This window comes from Channa argus, chromosome 1, assembly GCF_033026475.1.
Source record: "Channa argus isolate prfri chromosome 1, Channa argus male v1.0, whole genome shotgun sequence".
In the NCBI taxonomy this organism is placed as follows: Eukaryota; Metazoa; Chordata; class Actinopteri; order Anabantiformes; family Channidae; genus Channa; species Channa argus.
In genome coordinates, this window is record NC_090197.1 from 34,071,141 (window position 1) to 34,088,977 (window position 17,837).

The following is a 17,837-nucleotide window of genomic DNA, read 5'->3' on the forward strand; positions in this document are numbered from 1 at the left end:
TTCCCCAACCATTGTTCTTTCTATTATTTTTTTCTCTGTCTCACACTTGTTTCCTTTCTTCTGCTCTCTGTCTTGCATCTCAGGATTTCAAAATGAAATTTATGATTGAAGGTGACCACTCTCCTTGAAGTGCACCAGAACATCAGGTTTTAGGTGAACATTTTGTTATAGAACTGCTGCCTTAAACATGTGATTCCTTTCAGTTTGTCCCTGATATCTTTAAAAAATAAGTTTGCGATATTAAGATGGTTAGATTGCAAGATACTTAAATGGTCTTTACTGCAAAGGATGTATAAGCAGTGTTCACTCCAAGCCTCTAAATATTGCATGTGTACTGTTAATGTCAGATATTTAAACGTAAGAAAAGATCCATGAGAAAACTAAATGAAGGTTTCGGTGATTCTTGAATAAGTTGATTTTTGTCTTTTTTCGTGCTGCTTTTTATAGAGACTCACCTTATCATCCTCATTTAGTTGTAGCAGGTTGTCTGCTTGAGGTGAGGTCATCCTGCCATACCAGGTGTTCAAATTTCATTACTGCAGAGCTGCTAAAGCATCCACAGCCAGCAGTGGTCTATCGTGATGCACTGCTGTCAAGTGGGGAGAGAGAGTGATAGAATGACACTCTGCTGGTAGCCTTCATACTCAGAGGGAAATGGCTTAAATTCTCAAAGTAAAAAGCTATGCAGAATGTGCACACAGACAATGCTTTGACAGTGCTGTCAGATTTGAGATCATAATGAGGCACTTAATGAAAAATGCAGCATACAAAGGCAGTAGACACATCTTTGATAACTAATGCAAGTCAAGGAATACTTTACAAAACAAAGCATCTTTTCAAATTATATTGAAAAGAGTATTTTATGTTGGTGCATCAGAGTGGTGTTGGTAATGGTCAAGTTTAAACCTGTAACTTGTGCTTACTTGGAGTCTACTGGCTTAAAAGCTGAGACTAATACTTTATCCAATTCTGTGTACTTTGAAAATTCAAAGTTTAGTATTTACAGTAAAAGTAGCTTTGGTCCATTCACTCTCCAATTTAAATATTACATATTTATTCACATAAATTGTTGTGCAAAGGAACATAGTTAAAAATGAATTGATTCAAACACTGTATTAAATACATTGCTCATATTGCAATCACTATCTGCAGTGGTTTTTGTAGCAGTGGTGTTTAAATGTATTCTGCAGTTTATGATCATGTATCTTAAAAAATCCTGCCAATAGGAAAAAATCTCTCTCAGGACATTTTGACATGTCATAGCAAAAAGGCACAGCTGCTCCAACGGACATTATCGATGACTCTGTTGTATGAAAAGGTGCTGGTGACATGGCATGCACAATAGCAGGACAACACCTTAATGGAATGCTACCACTATTATGCTATCACCTGCACCTGATGTGTATGTGTGCGTGTGTGCGTGCGTGTTTGTTTGAGTGTGTGTGTAAATGAAGATGTTGCTCTAGTCAGACATGGTTAGATGTTCCATTCCTACAACTTTATAGTGACACATCACATATGCTTAAGGCAATAATCCTCAACCATACATATGTACATTCATCATTTGCTGAAACAAGGAAAGCAACGTAATCTGATTGGGCCTCGTGAGAGCCAGACCCCAGTACATCATGAGTATGGTTTTGCTGGTTAATCAGAACCAATGATGAAAATGGGGTTGTGTGCGCATTTGTGTGTGTGTGCATGTATGAGTTTGTGTTGCACTAATTAAGGTCTCGAGATGGCATTGTTGTACGTAATGTCTGCCACAGGGCTGAATCAAGGCCAAACGTATTTATGTATTTAGTTAATTTAGGATGCAATGAAGAGCTCTGGTGGTCTAATTGATCTGTACAAGGCCTCCATTAAAAGAACCTCCAGAGACCTGGGATGCGATGAGTCTGTGGAGTGTGTGTGAAAGAGAGTGAAAAAAGAGAGAGAGAAAAAAAAAGGAAATACTGAAAAATGTACGTGTATGTTGATGTCTTTGTTTGAAAAGAAAGCAAAATAAGCAAATTCTGAACAGTTATTTTCAGAAGCTTGCTCCAAGGCACTAACAGGTGTGTACAGATGTGTAGTTGTGAGGAATTAACCTTTAAAGAAATACTTGAACATTTTGGAAATACACACTTGTTTTCTGTTTGAGAGTCTAAGAGCAGATTGATACTATAGTGTTTTTTATTTTATTTTAATCTTTGCACATGTTTGAACAGAAAACAAATAGTTTTGTCGAATTCTGTTGACTTTGACCACACTGTTTAGTGTTTTTCCAATCAAACATAGTTAAAAAAGTTTTACTTGCCTGACTTTAAAACAAACCCCACATCTGCTTCTTGTCCAAATTTGTTTGTAATTAAAATGTAATAAATGCTTGTGAATATTATCATCCAGCTTACTGGGGAGAAATTATGTACACTCTGGTTGTGTCCTAAACATGTCCTTTGCATTATAACATTAATGCTGATCATTTCCTAAATTCCATCCGGCAGTGTTGACCTATTGTCTCCATTTCCAGCTCTGAATGCAGCCTGCCTCCTGCTGCAGTAAACCAGGTTTAGCCATCATGGGAGTTTAGCTGTAATAAATCAGACTAATCTCCTCTGGTTGTGAAACGCAATCCATCACCAAACCCAATGGGTACACACTGAGACAAGAGAAGAAGAGTCTTCCCACATGGGAGAAAGAAACCTGTTGACACTAGCACCGGTGACAACGTTTCAGATGAGTGTAAGGGCCTGTCATTTGTCTGTGCAGGGACGTCTTGATACTGTCACCTATGCACAAAAACTCTAACTATGACGGTCAAGACTTGCTCATGCTGCAGCACAAAATGATGCACAATCATTATTAGTGTCGTAGATCTCTTTTCACGGAATCTCTAATCACCATGTACGGCAGCAAACCTGTCAGATTTTCAGTTTCCTTTTCATAATTGCTCTTTACACTACATGTATCAGCCATTACCCTATACCTTAACAGCATATACCATATAAAGCAGTTACTCATTACTTAGTTTTTACTTCCAACCACGTTAGGGACGTGCAAACTTGAGTTGTCTTGACATGAATTTGGAAATTATAAGTTTAATAAATTAAGTTACTCAATTAATTCAATTAAGATGCATTATTAAAATACTTGCTAGCATGAAGTTTGAGAGTTAAAACCCCTCAGACACAATAATTATTTTTTTGTATTTTATAAAACAATTCATGCCAAAGATTATGTTGGTCATTAAAATATGTTAAATTAAGTGATGAAGTGATGCTAAGCATGATCAAGGCGGCTGAATTCAGTCCCTACCTCTTTAGAATTTAGCAAGGTTAGTTAAAGGGAAATATGTCTGTACCACCTTAACAGTGGCCATTTGACTTTGAACAGTTGTGTCAACTAAATATCTTACATTTCTGTGAACTTATGTTAGGTAGTTTTACACTTCAAATCTAATAAAAACACATTGAACCAGCTATGCAGTCTTCATTGATATGTTGACCTTAGTCAGCTGATGTTTTCAAGGCAATCAGGTGATCTTAGGTTTTAAAGCTGAACAAGCTTGAAATAGTTCATAGTTTAATTACTACATCAAAGGCCGTCACATATTTGCTCAGGTGCAGTAGGATTACATTTAGGATTCACTATGAAAAATGTCTACATTTTTGGTTTAGTCCTGGTAATGATAATATAGTTTTTTCAGTGTGTAATCTTTTTTTTTTATTCTTGTATTGATCAGACATGACTGTCAATTTAAAGCAGCTTTAGTAGTAGAAAATGTTGGCTTAGTTGAGGGCTTTGCTCAGTTTTGAGCTACTGATTGAGCTACAAAAATATTCCTGTTGCTTTGTATATATATATTGAAGACATGTGAAACAATAGTTTTAGCCCATCTCAGCTCAATCGCTATAATATAGAGAATTAGTAGCAGGACTATTAATGCAACCGCAAGGGGGCACAAGCCAGTGTCTTCTTGTGCCAGTCCCAAGTCTGGATAAATGCAGAGGGTTGTGGCAGGAAGGGCATCCGACATAAAACACATGCCAAATCAAACATGCGAATCGTGACAATGACTTCCATACCGGATCGGTCGGGGCCCGGGTTAACAACGACCGCCACCGGTGCTGTTGACCTACAGGGTACCGGTGGAAATTGGACTACTGTTGGTCGAAGACGAAGAAGGAGAGGAGGAAGGTGTGTTCGTAGGCAGAGAGAGAAGAGGAAATCTAAGAATGTAGGACTGACAGTAGGGACTTTGAATGTTGGTACTATGACAGGGAAGGCTAGAGAGTTGATTGACATGATGCAGAGAAGGAAGGTGGACATACTGTGTGTCCAGGAGACCAGGTGGAAAGGTAGCAAGGCTAGAAGCGTAGGAGCAGGGTTCAAGTTGTTCTACCATGGGTCAGATAGGAGGAGAAATGGAGTAGGAGTTATCCTGAAAGAGGAGTTGGTGAGGAATGTTCTAGAGGTGATTCGAGTATCAGACAGGTTGATGAGTCTGGAGCTGGAAATTGAAGGGGTGATGTTCAATGTTGTGAGTGGTTATGCCCCACAGGTAGGATGTGAGTTCGAAGAGAAGGAGAAATTCTGGAGTGAGTTAGATGAAGTGATGCAGAGCATCCCCACAGGTGAGAGAGTGGTCATTGGTGCAGATTTCAATGGGCATGTAGGTGAAGGGAACAGAGGAGACTGTGATGGGCAGGTTTGGTCTTCAGGACAGGAACGCTGAAGGACAGATGGTGGTAGACTTTGCAAAGAGAATGGAAATGGCTGTAGTGAACGCTTTCTTCCAGAAGAGGCAGGAACATAAGGTAACGAGCGGAGGTAGAAGCACTCAGGTGGAATACATCTTGTGTAGAAGTTGTAATCTGAAAGAGATCAAAAGCATTGGTAGGCGAGAGTGTAGCCAGACAACACAGAATGGTGGTGTGTAAAATGATGCTGGTGGTGAGGAAGATGAAGAGGACTAAGGTAGAGCAGAGGACGAAGTGGTGGAAGTTGAAAAAGGAAGAATGTCGTGTAGTTTTCAGGGAGGAGCTGAGACAGACTCTGGGTGGTTTGGAGGTGCTTCCAGATGACTGGACCACTACAGCTAATTTGATCAGGGTAGGAGGGTACTCGGTGTGTCATCTGGAAAGAGGAAAGTGGACAAGGAGACTTGGGGGTGGAACGAGGAAGTTCAAGAGTGTATACAGGGAAAGAGGTTAGCTAAGAAGAAGTGGGACACTGAGAGGACTGAAGAGAGTAGACAGGAGTACAGGGAGATACAGCGTAAGGTGAAGGTAGAGGTGGCAAAGGCCAAACAAAGAGCATATGAGGACTTGTATGCTCGGTTGGATACTAAAGAGGGAGAGGTGGATTTGTACAGGTTGGCCAGACAAAGAGACAGAGATGGGAAGGATGTGCAGCAGGTTAGGGTGATTAAAGATAAGGATGGAAATGTATTGACAGGTGCCAGGAGAGTGATGGGAAGATGGAAGGAGAACTTTGAAGAGTTGATGAGCGAGGAAAATGAAAGGGAATGAAGAGTAGAAGAGGTGACTGGTGTGGAGCAGGAAGTAGCAAAGATTAGTAAGAGTGAAGTGAGGAGGACGTTGAAGAGGATGAAGAGTGGAAAGGCAGTTGGTCCTGATGAAACACCTGTGGAGGTATGGAAGTGTCTAGGAGACATGGGAGTAGAGTTTCTGACTAGTTTGTTTAACAAGATCTTGGAGAGTGAAAGGGTGCCCGAGGACTGGAGAAGTACACTGGTGCCAATTTTTAAGAACAAGGGAGATGTGCAGAGCTGTGGCAACTACAGAGGAATAAAGCTGATGAGCCACACAATGAAGTTGTGGGAAAGAGTAGTGGAAGCAAGGCTAAGGGCAGAGGTGAGCATTTGTGAACAGCAATATGGTTTCATGCCTAGAAAGAGGCTCTGCATCAAGGATCGGCTCTGAGCCCCTTCTTGTTTTCTCTGGTGATGGACAGGCTGACAGATGAGGTTAGACAGGAATCTCCATGGACTATGATGTTTGTAGATGACATTATGATTTGTAGTGAGAGCAGGGAGCAGGTGGAGGAAAATCTGGAGAAGTGGAGGTTTGCTCTGGAAAACAGAGAAATGAAGCTTAGCCGCAGAAAGACAGAATACATGTGTGTCAATGAGAGGGACCCAAGTAGAACGGTGAGGTTACAGGGAGCAGAGGTGAAGAAGGTGCAAGACTTTAAATACTTAGGGTCAACGGTTCAGAGCAACGGAGAGTGTGGAAAAGAGGTGAAGAGGCGAGTGCAGGAAGGTTGGAACGGGTGGAAAAAAGTGTCAGGTGTGTTGTGTGACCAAAGAGTATCAGCGAGAATGAAAGGAAAGTTGTTCAAGACGGTGGTGAGACCAGCGATGTTGTTCAGCTTAGAGACAGTGGCACTGAAGAAAAGACAGGACGCAGAGCTGGAGGTAGCAGAGCTTAAGATGTTGAAGTGCTCTTTGGGAGTGACGAGGATGGACAGGATCAGGAATGAGTACATCAGAGGGACAGCTCATGTTAGATGTTTCGGAGATAAAGTCAGAGAGGCCAGATTGAGGTGGTTTGGACATGTTCAGAGAAGAAATTGTGATTATATCGGTAGAAAGATGCTGAGGTTGGAGCTGCCTGGCAGGAGGTCTAGAGGAAGACCAAAGAGGAGATTTATGGATGTAGTGAGGGAGGACATCAAGTTAGTTGGTGTGAGTGAAGAGGATGCAGAGGATAGAGTTAGATGGAGGCACATGATTCGCTGTGGCGACCCCTGAAAGGGAACAGCCGAAAGGAAAAGAAGAAGAAGTAGCAGGACTATTCAAGAGATGACTACAACTACTTTAATTTACAGCATACTTGAGTTTGATGTTATTAACTGTGTGATGTATAAGCTTGCATGTTTTCTTTTCATCCAGTGCCTGTCTCTAGCACAAAACATCCATTCTGTCATCATCTATCTCCACCTTACCTCAGTATCTTTATTATCTCTCTCCACCTGCCAAGTACACACACATAGCGACAGAGAGAGACCCCACTGAGTCCCATCAGGCTGCCAGCAGTAATGGTTTGCTAATTGGATAATGTGGTGCAGAGAAGGCACTCAGCAAGCCAGGGGATTCCCTCACCACACCGACTGGTGGAAAAGCCATGATGCAAACTCAATAATTTAGACCTAAAAGTTGATCTACTGACGATTCCTTGCAGAGTTTCTTGTTGTCTTTTTACAAACCTTTGGTGACCTTTCAATGAATTAGTGATGTTACAAGTAATAATTTGAAGTGCAGTGCCTGCAGTGGCAAAAGGTGGTAGTGGCATCTGATTTAATATTTCAAATTAGCATTTTGTATTCCCATCATCCAGCCCAACCAACTCCCTGTTACTGTTTTCCTGTTAAGAAAATGTTGCACTTTATTTATTAAAAATAAATGTGTGACACCAGAACATTATCCATCCAGTGCATGGTGTTCACATAAGAACACAATCGTGTGTGTGGTTTAGTTGCATAAGAATGGAATCCATGGGAGACAGTGTTGGTTCTGAAATAATGACCATAAAATGTAACAGTGATTTTACAGTATTTATTTGTTGCCCTGGTGACCTCTAACAATGGTGAGGTAGTTGTAGAATTGTAGAAACCTTGTTAAAATGTCAGTAGGGCTTCTTAATTGGCAGGATCATTAGTAGCTGTAGTAAACATGGTAATAAAACCAGTCGTAGCAGTAGTGGTTGATGCAGGGTCAGTGGTGCAGGTGAACACAGTCGCACTGGTAAGAATAGTGATTACATTCTTGTTGTCATTCCTGTTGGCCTGTTACTCGTCCATAGGAACGTTTTCTTCCGTGCATTCCATCAACATCAAGGTAATAACGCTGATGTTTCCTCCATCAGCTTCCTCTTCCTGCAGGGATCTGTCTCCATCACTGCTGTCAATTAGTCCAGCTCCCTCTCCCATGGACGTCTGCGTAATCTACTTTCTCTCTGGACTGATCACATTAAGGTTCAGATGGTGCCATCATGGTTGAGAACAGGGAAGGGGAGGAGGGGATGGGGGTCATATGCTGACTGGGAAAAGGCATCGTAGACCCGGAGGCCAGAAACACGATGTAGTGGTAGATAAGATTTGTGAACAATATTAGGTACGCAAACACAAATGCAAGCGAAAGTGAACCACAAAAGGGTTGCTCACACCTTTTTTCCTATAGGCGGGGCAGTTGCTGATAAAAAAGAGAAATATTTAAGGCTAAAACTTTTTTCCATATTCAAATTATATTTAGTCTGTGTTAAATTTGTCAGTCAGTGAATGTTACTTGGTGACAGTCAGCTCTGGCAAGGTTGACTGTGAACACAACATCTAACTTTTAGGACCTTAGAAGATGCCAGAGACACTTACACAGAAGACCCAGAGCTACATTAGACAGATTTGTGTCAAAAACTTCAATGCAATATTAACTTGTCTTCAAGCTCTAGTTTGGTTTCCGCCAACACCAACTATTATATATAATCAAAACTAAGAGCTGATCCACCCAAAAAAAAGAATTCAAATTAAAATGTATCCAATGTTTTCCTAAAAACATAGCCAATGCAATATTATTCATCTATTATCTTGACTGTCCTCTTCAGGGTCATGGGAATCTATCTCGGGTGTCATAGAGTATGGGGCAGGGCACACGTTAGACATGTCTCCAGTCTATCTTAGGGCTAACACATATGGACATACAGAGACAGACCACTATTCACACTCACAATCGCACCTACACGCAATTTAGAGTCACCAATTAACCTAACCTGCATGCTGTCATTGTGCAAAGACAAGATGCAGATTTGGTGAGAACATGCAAACTCCACACAGCTGACAGGTGGATTTGAACAGGGGGCCTTCTAGCTCCGAGGCGCGGCATTAACCATGTCACCACTGTGCTGCCCATCAATCCCAAACTGTTGCATTAAATGAAAAAATCAAGACATGTCACCAAAAATGGAGGTGATGTCTTTACTCTGTTCCTATGGTAATTGTTAGTAGTGCTTGTTTATCAATTAAAGCTCATAACACTAAATACATATATCTACCAGGAAGAACTGGAAGTTAGGGAGACCACACACACACACACACACACACAAATCTTAGAATAAAATTCACACAAAAGTCAAATGCAATAATAAACATATCATACCTTCATAAATCTTTAAACATAATAACAAATATCACGTGTTTCATACTTATACATAATTTCAAGTCAGTAATAATTTTCTGTCATTTAGCACCACCTCATTTCTTTTTGTTTAAACACTTTGTTGCTTCTACCTCTGCTTTGTCAACTACAGAAGCTCCATAGTCTCTGTAAGTCACGTCCAAGCCAGTCATCTTTTTTCTCTCCAGTGATATGGCTAAATACTTCACACTCATTTAGATGGCTGGCTGGATGGATAGATAGATGGATGGATTATGTGCTTGCCGACGTCACCACTAATTCACTGTGCCATTCCCGCAGAGCAAATCAAACTCATCAGGGACACTGTGGGTGGATTCAGAAACACTTCAGTCCTGTATGCTGTTCTTTTGTTAATGTCCAGCTCAACCTGAAATAGCAAACAGTGTCAGTGTCTTGCAAACACCCTCGAAAACATGATTGTATTTATTTAATCTGCAAGAGTGTTTTTATTCAGCACCATTTGTGGAGTGTGCTGTGCATGTGAACAAATGAATATAGATGGCTGCAGTAGGAGATAAGATTGTTGTGGAATTAAGTATTTATGTCATGACAGGACAATGCACAAGAGCACAAAAGGAAATTTGCTTATGGCTCAAAGATTATGCTTGAAAACACATTTTCATCAATCCTATATGTTTCACACAAATGTATTTTTATGACAAGAATTGTGACCATTTAATCCAGGATCCATAAGCTAAAGTTTAACATTATTCTGCCTAACAAAACAAGAAAATAAAAATACACATTTTGATTTCCTGCTATATTTTCAAGAAAACAGCATTCAACGTTTGACAGTTTAAAAAAGTTAGGTTAACAATGTTCATCAAATTTGTAACTGCCACATTTGACAACTTTAAGTTATATTTGACGCTGAACTGTTTTATTAATAATTCTTTCTCAATATAGTTATTTGACAGATCTTGTGTAATTTTTCAAATGTGACATGAACAGAAAAATAGTCCTGTATTGATCTGTGTGTGACAACTTATCTCCATTAAATATGCTGCTAAAAAGGGTAAATATTGCTAATTGATTTGGGCTGAAAAAGGTGCACTGTTGTTACATTTTCCCTGTTTAATCTAATTGTGATCCCATTGCTTCAGGAAAGCATTTTCACGGTGAACTCATTGCAAGAAGGGAAACTTTCTGTCCAAACACAGGACACATTTAGCCTTCTTTTATTATCAGTCCTCTGCATGATGTCCACGCTTCAGATCTTATTTACCATGACTACAAAATGAAAACAAAAGCTTGCTATGGGATAAAAGTATGAAATAGGTACAATTTTTATTTGGTCACGAACCAAATCTCCTTCTCAATCACCTGCTTTGTGATCAGTATATACATTCATTAAAAAGAAATCACAAGAGATTAAAACTTTAATTATAGCCTGCTGTACTTCATGGAAAAAGTAATCCAGAGGTTTCAAACTGGCATTGATATTTATGTGGTATTAATATTTTCATTTATTTTGCACAACACATCTTTAAAAAAAACTTTGAGGTTAACTTTAAGTCTCAAAGTATTTTACACTTTCCAGTTTCTTCCTTCCTGCTGTTGACCCGCACAGTGCTGGGAGAAAAGCCTGGGGAAAATGATCCGATGAGTCAACGGCATCAACTCTGGCATATAAGTTAGTTATTCCAGCGATTAATTGGAAAAAAAAGAAGAAAGCTCCCCACTAATTTCACCATCGGCCTGTTTAGTTCCGAGCGTGACCAAGACCAATGACGGAAGCAGCGACCTATACTGACGTCCCAGGCCCCTGATCAAATCTGATGTCCCCCCTCCTGCTCCATGAGAAGTATCCAGGTGTATAAAACGGGAGCCGAGCTGAGGGAGAGAAGAGAGAAGAAGAGAGCGAGAATCAGGAAGCATTAGATAAGCAGAGTGGGCATACTGCAGCGTCCCAAGATCAGGACCTTGGAGAGCGCAGCGAAAAGAGACAAAACAAACAACTTTATCTAGAACACATGTAAGATTTTATACTTTTATTTAAATGATTTTAGGTTTCTGCCGATGTTCCGTGTTTTGGTCGTTTTGAACCAGTAGATTTGTTTTTGCGCACCCCAGTCAGGTTTTCAGGACGTCTCTCTAAATTCATCTTCTGTTGTTAGTCGAACTGATGGCTCGATGTAACTTTAGAAGACAATCGACACATTCGATTTAGATTGTGCTTTAGGAATTGCAGCTGATCTAACGTGGTGCTTCAGTGTCGATACTGTCCGTAATTACGCATTGGATTTCGCCTGGTCCTTTTTCTTTCCTTTGTCAAAATTTACAAAAAAGTTTCGCAAAAATATATGTTGATCAATCTTTTGTGGTCAAACAATTTTTTATTTTCTTCCTTTTCGCTTGACAAGACGGGGTTTTGGAATTGGTTACAAAAACAAAACGGTAATAGATCTGGAAAAGGGACACAGATGCAATTTTTTACAGTTAGATTTACTTTTTTGGAAGACACGGTAAGCGTTATGATAGCATTGTGACACATTAAAGTACGTGGTGTAGTAAAGTATGTTAGACTTGCTCGGTCCCTGACCGCGCACAATTACGCATTCGATTCCCTGGGTTCTGTTCTTTTGTTTGCTCTAAATCAAGATCAAGCTGAAAGTTATTCAAAAGGTGAGATAATAAATAATTTTTCTTTTAAAGAGTAGACGACTGGTGAGGAATGATCTACCATACTCATTCCAGTCCAATTTAGAAGGAGAATAATTTAGCACTGTTTCTATCCTCAGGTGTAAAGCGATGTTACAACGGACCGGCCCCCACCTGCTTCTCCTAATAGCCCTGTGCAGTGTGTTGTACTCCCGGACTTTGAGTCTGCCATACACATCCATGAGGTAAGAGGGAAGCTTCGTTCTTTAAAACTCAAATTGTTGATAGAAAAAAAAGAATCCGGCGCCGCACGAATTTACGAAAGGATGAATTTGAACGTCAATTGAGAAGTATTTCTGCACATTTGCACTTGGTAGTGTTAAGTGACTGCCTATGGTTGCCTACAGTATGTGGCTCAAAGAGAAATGATAAGACTTCAATACCAAAATAGGCGCATCGCTTGAATACTTACACGTATTTACAGCGAGCCTGTAAACAAATGTGGTGTTAAAACTCATTTTGTATATATCTGACATATCTGACATTTGTACATCTTTACCAACTTTCTCAAAGGACTTGTGCATGCTGTGCATTTCATAACTCATCACTTGAAATATATTCCACGCATTGAGGTGCCTCTTCACAGTGAAATCACATCTATATTTGATGGCAAATACAGTTCTCTCTTGCATTAGTGCAAAGGCTACCGAGGCTTTTACAACCTGTCAGTGTCTAAAGGGTGAAGTGGAGCTGTTGTGCCTCCACTTTATTGCTATTATTGTTTTCATCGTTTAGAATATTAAAAGTATTCAGAGTTTAATATAACTGTCCTGTGTTGCTGTGCAGACCGACGAGACACGCAGACGGTCTGTTTACCAGCGGATACAGCAAACTCCTGGGACAGCTTTCAGCGCGGAGGTACCTGGAGTCTCTGATCGGAAAGCGCGTCAGGTAGGTGACCTGCCCGCCGGGGAGCGGAGAGCTGCAGGCAGAGGAGGAGGCTAGGTTAAAAAAAGTTGTCCAAGTTCCACATATATGTAGCTGTTGGCTGGTTTAACATTTATTTATTTAACGTTAAATTATGTAGAGTAGAACAGACAAGGGTGGGAGAAAATACAGTGGGGAGGGAGTGATCCGTCTCAGCAACAGCATCCGCCTCCACTTCAAGTTTACATGGTTATTTTAAAAAAACAAGTCAATATGACTTTGTTTTGTGTGGTTCGTGGACCAAAGTGAGAGTAAATGCAGACAATTTCCTTGTAATAGTCAGTGAAAAGTTGGTGTAATGTAAATGGTGTATAACATATATGAATGGCTCTTTTTTGGGGGGGAGGCGCATCCACTTATCGCCTCTATACAAGAGTTTGAAGGAGTGTTTTAAACTTGTGGTTTAGCCCTTTTCTATATAATACCCATAACTAAACAGCTTCATTATAATTGTGGTATTTCTTGATTAAACCACAGCTTGTGACTGAGATATGTTACTATTTCATAGAGAGTAAAGTGAAGCCTTATTCTTAAATGTTCACTGTTTAACCGAGAGGACCTATTGACATTTAATATGAAAAGACCCAATCTGCATGGTGATGCATTTCGTCCCTGCCTGAACATTTCTAAAGGTTAATTTATGTTATTATCCATTCACTACATGTTTGCTAAAGGGCCAGAGGAGACTGACACAGAGACCACAAATCACAGATGCTGTGCTGCAGTGACTTACTGCTTTTGAAATCTGTTTCCCTCTGAACCACATTCTCTCTTTTCTTTGTTTTCTTTCAATCTGTGCAGTGACGAGTTGATGGAGGAACCAGTGAAGCGCCACTCAGATGCCATCTTTACAGACAATTACAGCCGCTTCCGCAAACAGATGGCCGTCAAGAAGTATCTGAACTCGGTCTTAACAGGAAAGAGAAGGTGCAAATCATTCCCCATTTTCACCTGTCCATCCCTTTTTTAGCACACATCCATACCTGGTTAATTTTAGTCTATTGTGTTATGCTTTAAAAACACTGCTCTAGTGTATACTGATCTAGAGAGACTTTTAAAATTTCAATGCTTCAGTTTGGACTTCACACTCACCACAGTATTGTTGATCCCTGAAGTCAAATTTGGTAGCAAAAGGAAATAAACTTTACTGTTTAAAACAGAGCAGCTGTACAGTGTGTACAGTAAGAATGCAGCTAAAAGCTTTTTCATGTTGACTTTAATTCTCGATTTTGTTTGTTGCTGCTTGATCAATTGATTCCTGCAGCTGAAAACCAGACAAACTGGGCCAAACTGCCCAAAACCCCAACATCAGTGTTTCAAACATAGAATTGCAGATCTAAAATGGACCATGATGCAACAATTGCTTATTAGCTCATTTGTCAGCTAGTGAGGCAAATGGAGCCGACAGAACTGTCACCTAAAGACCTTTGTAAAACTTAAGTGTAGGGTCAATGCTTTTTTTTCCCCAACATGTGCTCCATTTTATTTTCTGTTTAGTTTTTTCCATAATTATACATTGAAACTTTTGTATTGATAAGATGTTATGGAATAAAACTTCTCATATGTAATTGAATGAACAGCCTAGAAGATCCTGGAACCAGTGACACAGAGGAGACCAGGGATGAACCCAACACCTTCCAGGAGAGTTATGACGACATCAACATAGATCACCTCCTAAACAACATTCAACTGGTACATACACACACACACACACACACACACACACACAGACTCATGTTACTGTTACATTTGTAGCACCCATTGACATATTGTAATTACTAACCCAAACCGTAACTCATTCATGGATTACTGAAATGGAGTCACGAGCATGCACATGCAGAGAGGGTGTCCCTAGGGTCTCAAACGTCTGCCCTTTTCCAAATTAATCAAAGGTGTCCTTCTCAACATTAACCAACCCTCTGGAATCTCAGCTATTGTCTTGTTATTACTAATGCTGTAAAAAAATCAGGATTGTTTAGAATTTTCTCAGCACAACATTGATTATCTGAATGTGTTTGTTGCTGTGATCCGTGCTATTGTATTTCACCTTCTCTACTGTTTCATTTTCTGCAGCCACTTTGAGGAGGGGCCCACGCTCGAGCGTATACCTCAAGTCATCCTCATCAAACCACCTATCTGGAAAATGATGGAGTATTAATCTAAAGGACATTTGAACATCAACTCAGCCTATGATGATGTGTTCTTCACTGTGGTTATATATTTACCCATCCACACACTACATGTTTACACTGTGTATATATATATAGATATATATAGATATATATATATACAAAATACTAAACACTAAAGAGTTTTTGGGTTGTACAGAGCAACATGCATGTCCATGTTCAATTCGGTCAGTCAGTGATGTCAGCAGGCAGCAGAAGTAAAAAGAAAAAGTACCACACTGACTTTCTTTCAATATTAGTGTTGTTCCATTAACTTTCAGTAAATCCACTTCCTCTTGACAACTGTTTTAAGTAACACCTGTCTTGGTAATTTTCAGTGAAATCTGTCCCATCAGCTGTTTTGACCACTGAATGTCAGCAGATCTCTTTAGCGTACCCTTTCCATTGATTTCCACCCTAGTTAACTTTGAATGGAAAGCAAGAAATTTAATTCTCATGAATATTCACTCATGTAGTTCCATCAAATCCAATTGTCTATCTTTCGTTGGACCAATTACTTTTTCATGGAACAACTAATTAAACTTGTGAACATCATCCTGTCAACTTAAATATTTGACCCACTGAACATCAATGGAATAGAAAATCAATGGCCTCATTTACCTTTAATGGAACAATAGTTGCATAGAATTAGTGATGCATTGATAAGTGATTTTGACTCATTCTAATGTTAACTTTCAATTGATTTACTCTAGTACACATGGAATGATAAAATCTGCTGTGTCAAATTCAACTTAACAGGTGTTTCATTCATTTTCGAAGGTGCAATCATTATGTAAGTGCTCATTAAGTTGTTTTAGAGAATCCAGATGTGGTCTTTTTCTGATAAAAGAATGGAATAGGAGGTACATAATTTGAATGGACACAGATGCATATAATCAATTTATACTAGTCAAAATGTAGAACACAGACATAATAACATAGACCTGCCTTTAGTGCATATAGTGATGTACACCACTCAATAAAAGATGTTGGTTTATTTTTCAAAGCTGAGTCATTTTGTCTGGCTTATTGTTTGATGATCAGAGTTTCAGGACATGCATTTGATCCTTTTGCAGAGTTTAAGTCGCTGATATTTTGCAGATATTTTTTTTTATTTAAGCAATTTTTATTATATATTTTTATTTATAACAGTATCTAGCTAAGAAGAAGCACACTGTACTCAATCAAAGACAAAAAAGATTTTGACAAGAGACAAAATACCAAGCACAAGTGTATAAACTGAACCCTATATTTATTCCGTCTTTGAACATTTATATTTGATTTGTAACTGTTTTCAATTCATTTATAACATCAGGATAAAAACCCGCTGTAAGGAATCATCGTCACTTCACAAATCATCAAAACTATTATTCATTTTGAAAAGGGTCCCAAATATTGCTGCCCCTGGTCAGCTAATCGGTCATTTTAAATTAAAATGTCAAGGAACTGACAACATGGTGACATACACCAATTGAAACCAGCAAGCTCCCTAAATATCTCCCATATGGGTGGCAGTTAATTTGAATAAAATTCAGCGACAGTACTGGGTTAGCACTGAGTATGTTTGTTTTGTCTTAAAATAAAATTACTTTTTGGCTGATTTAAGTGCATCCGTCTTGCCAGGTGTCCCTGAAACAGGTTTGAGATGCCCTGGGAATAAAATATTCAATTTTTACCCTGGTAAAAAGGAAATTGTGCTGATAAAAAACGGTATTAAAATCTTACGAATGGGACATACTTATATTTGTTGATGTGCTTATGTTAGTAGTCCTCATCTGTTCAATGTTGCATCTTGCAGTTCCCAAAACAGTTTATGAGTAAACTATATAGGAAATGTATTACTTACATTAAATAGAAATTATTTTCTTTGCTTTGTCCAAAAAGCCTGTGATTGAAAGTACACAGTATGGTGGGGTTAAAAACAATGAAGATGTGTCTATGGACATATCTGCTGAAGACTGAAAGACTGAGTGACATTAGTATGAAATTGGCTTTAGGTAGGTTTTTCTGACTGAAACAATGAAGAGAATGGTAGTACTTTTCATCTTATACTTTGGCCATGTGCAACCCTGAAAGCTTGGTGGAAAAGATTTTAACAGATTAGTTTATTTAAAGCTCTAAGCAAGAAGTTCCAAATCTCTGCAAACTGTATAATTTTGGAACCAGTGAATTAAATTCAAGACTCTGGCTTCTTCTCCTATTAACTGAGATGGACTGTCCTTCTCTGAAGTGCCCTTCTTTACATTTTTTTAATAAAATGCTCATAATGACAAACTTTTGGGGAGAACAAGAAATGAGTTGCAGAAACTAAAACAGATGAACTGGAGCTTCAGCACCATGGACAGCGACACCTACCCAGCAGTTGTACTCAGTTTGCAAACAGTTTTGTACGTGTTCTAGTTTTCTGTTCCATATATTTTCTTATTCCAAATCCCTGTTCCATATATCTTCTTATTCCAAATCCCATTGTATAAAGTCCATCTCTTAAACATCTGCTTCTTTTAACAGCTAGGAGTCTCTGTATAGGAAAGACTTTCTAATGAACCTCCAGAACACATGCAACTAAATGACAGTGGACAATATTTTTTCAGTTCTAAATGTTCTCATACAGTTTAGACAGGTCCAGAGATGGTCCAGCTACTGCCAAACCTGCTGGCTTTGAAGGGAAGTTCAAACCACCTGCAAGTGTTCACATGCAATAACATTCTCTGTTTGATACAATGACAAATGTTTAATCTGGTAATGTTTAGAGTTAGGCAGCTTAACAATTATATGAAGTTATGGTTAGTTCTGAATCAAACAAAGATGGTAAGCAAAAAAAAAAAAAGGAAACTGACAGTTGTTTTCATCAACAAGCCCATTAAAAGGCAAAAATAACATAAGGATTT

At 39.1% G+C, this 17,837-nt stretch overlaps 2 protein-coding genes across 2 annotated transcripts in view; both read left to right on the forward strand.

The window, feature by feature from the left end:
- Nucleotides 1-17,837, forward strand: part of pank1a (pantothenate kinase 1a) — a 283,668-nt gene that overhangs the window by 257,054 nt on the left and 8,777 nt on the right. The gene's annotated exons all lie outside the window — the stretch shown is intronic.
- Nucleotides 11,015-15,955, forward strand: vip (vasoactive intestinal peptide). The gene is made up of 6 exons (XM_067514366.1): nucleotides 11,015-11,168; nucleotides 11,935-12,039; nucleotides 12,641-12,745; nucleotides 13,583-13,708; nucleotides 14,362-14,473; nucleotides 14,855-15,955. Coding segments are annotated over exons 1-6 (459 nt in total). The 5' UTR covers nucleotides 11,015-11,166; the 3' UTR covers nucleotides 14,864-15,955.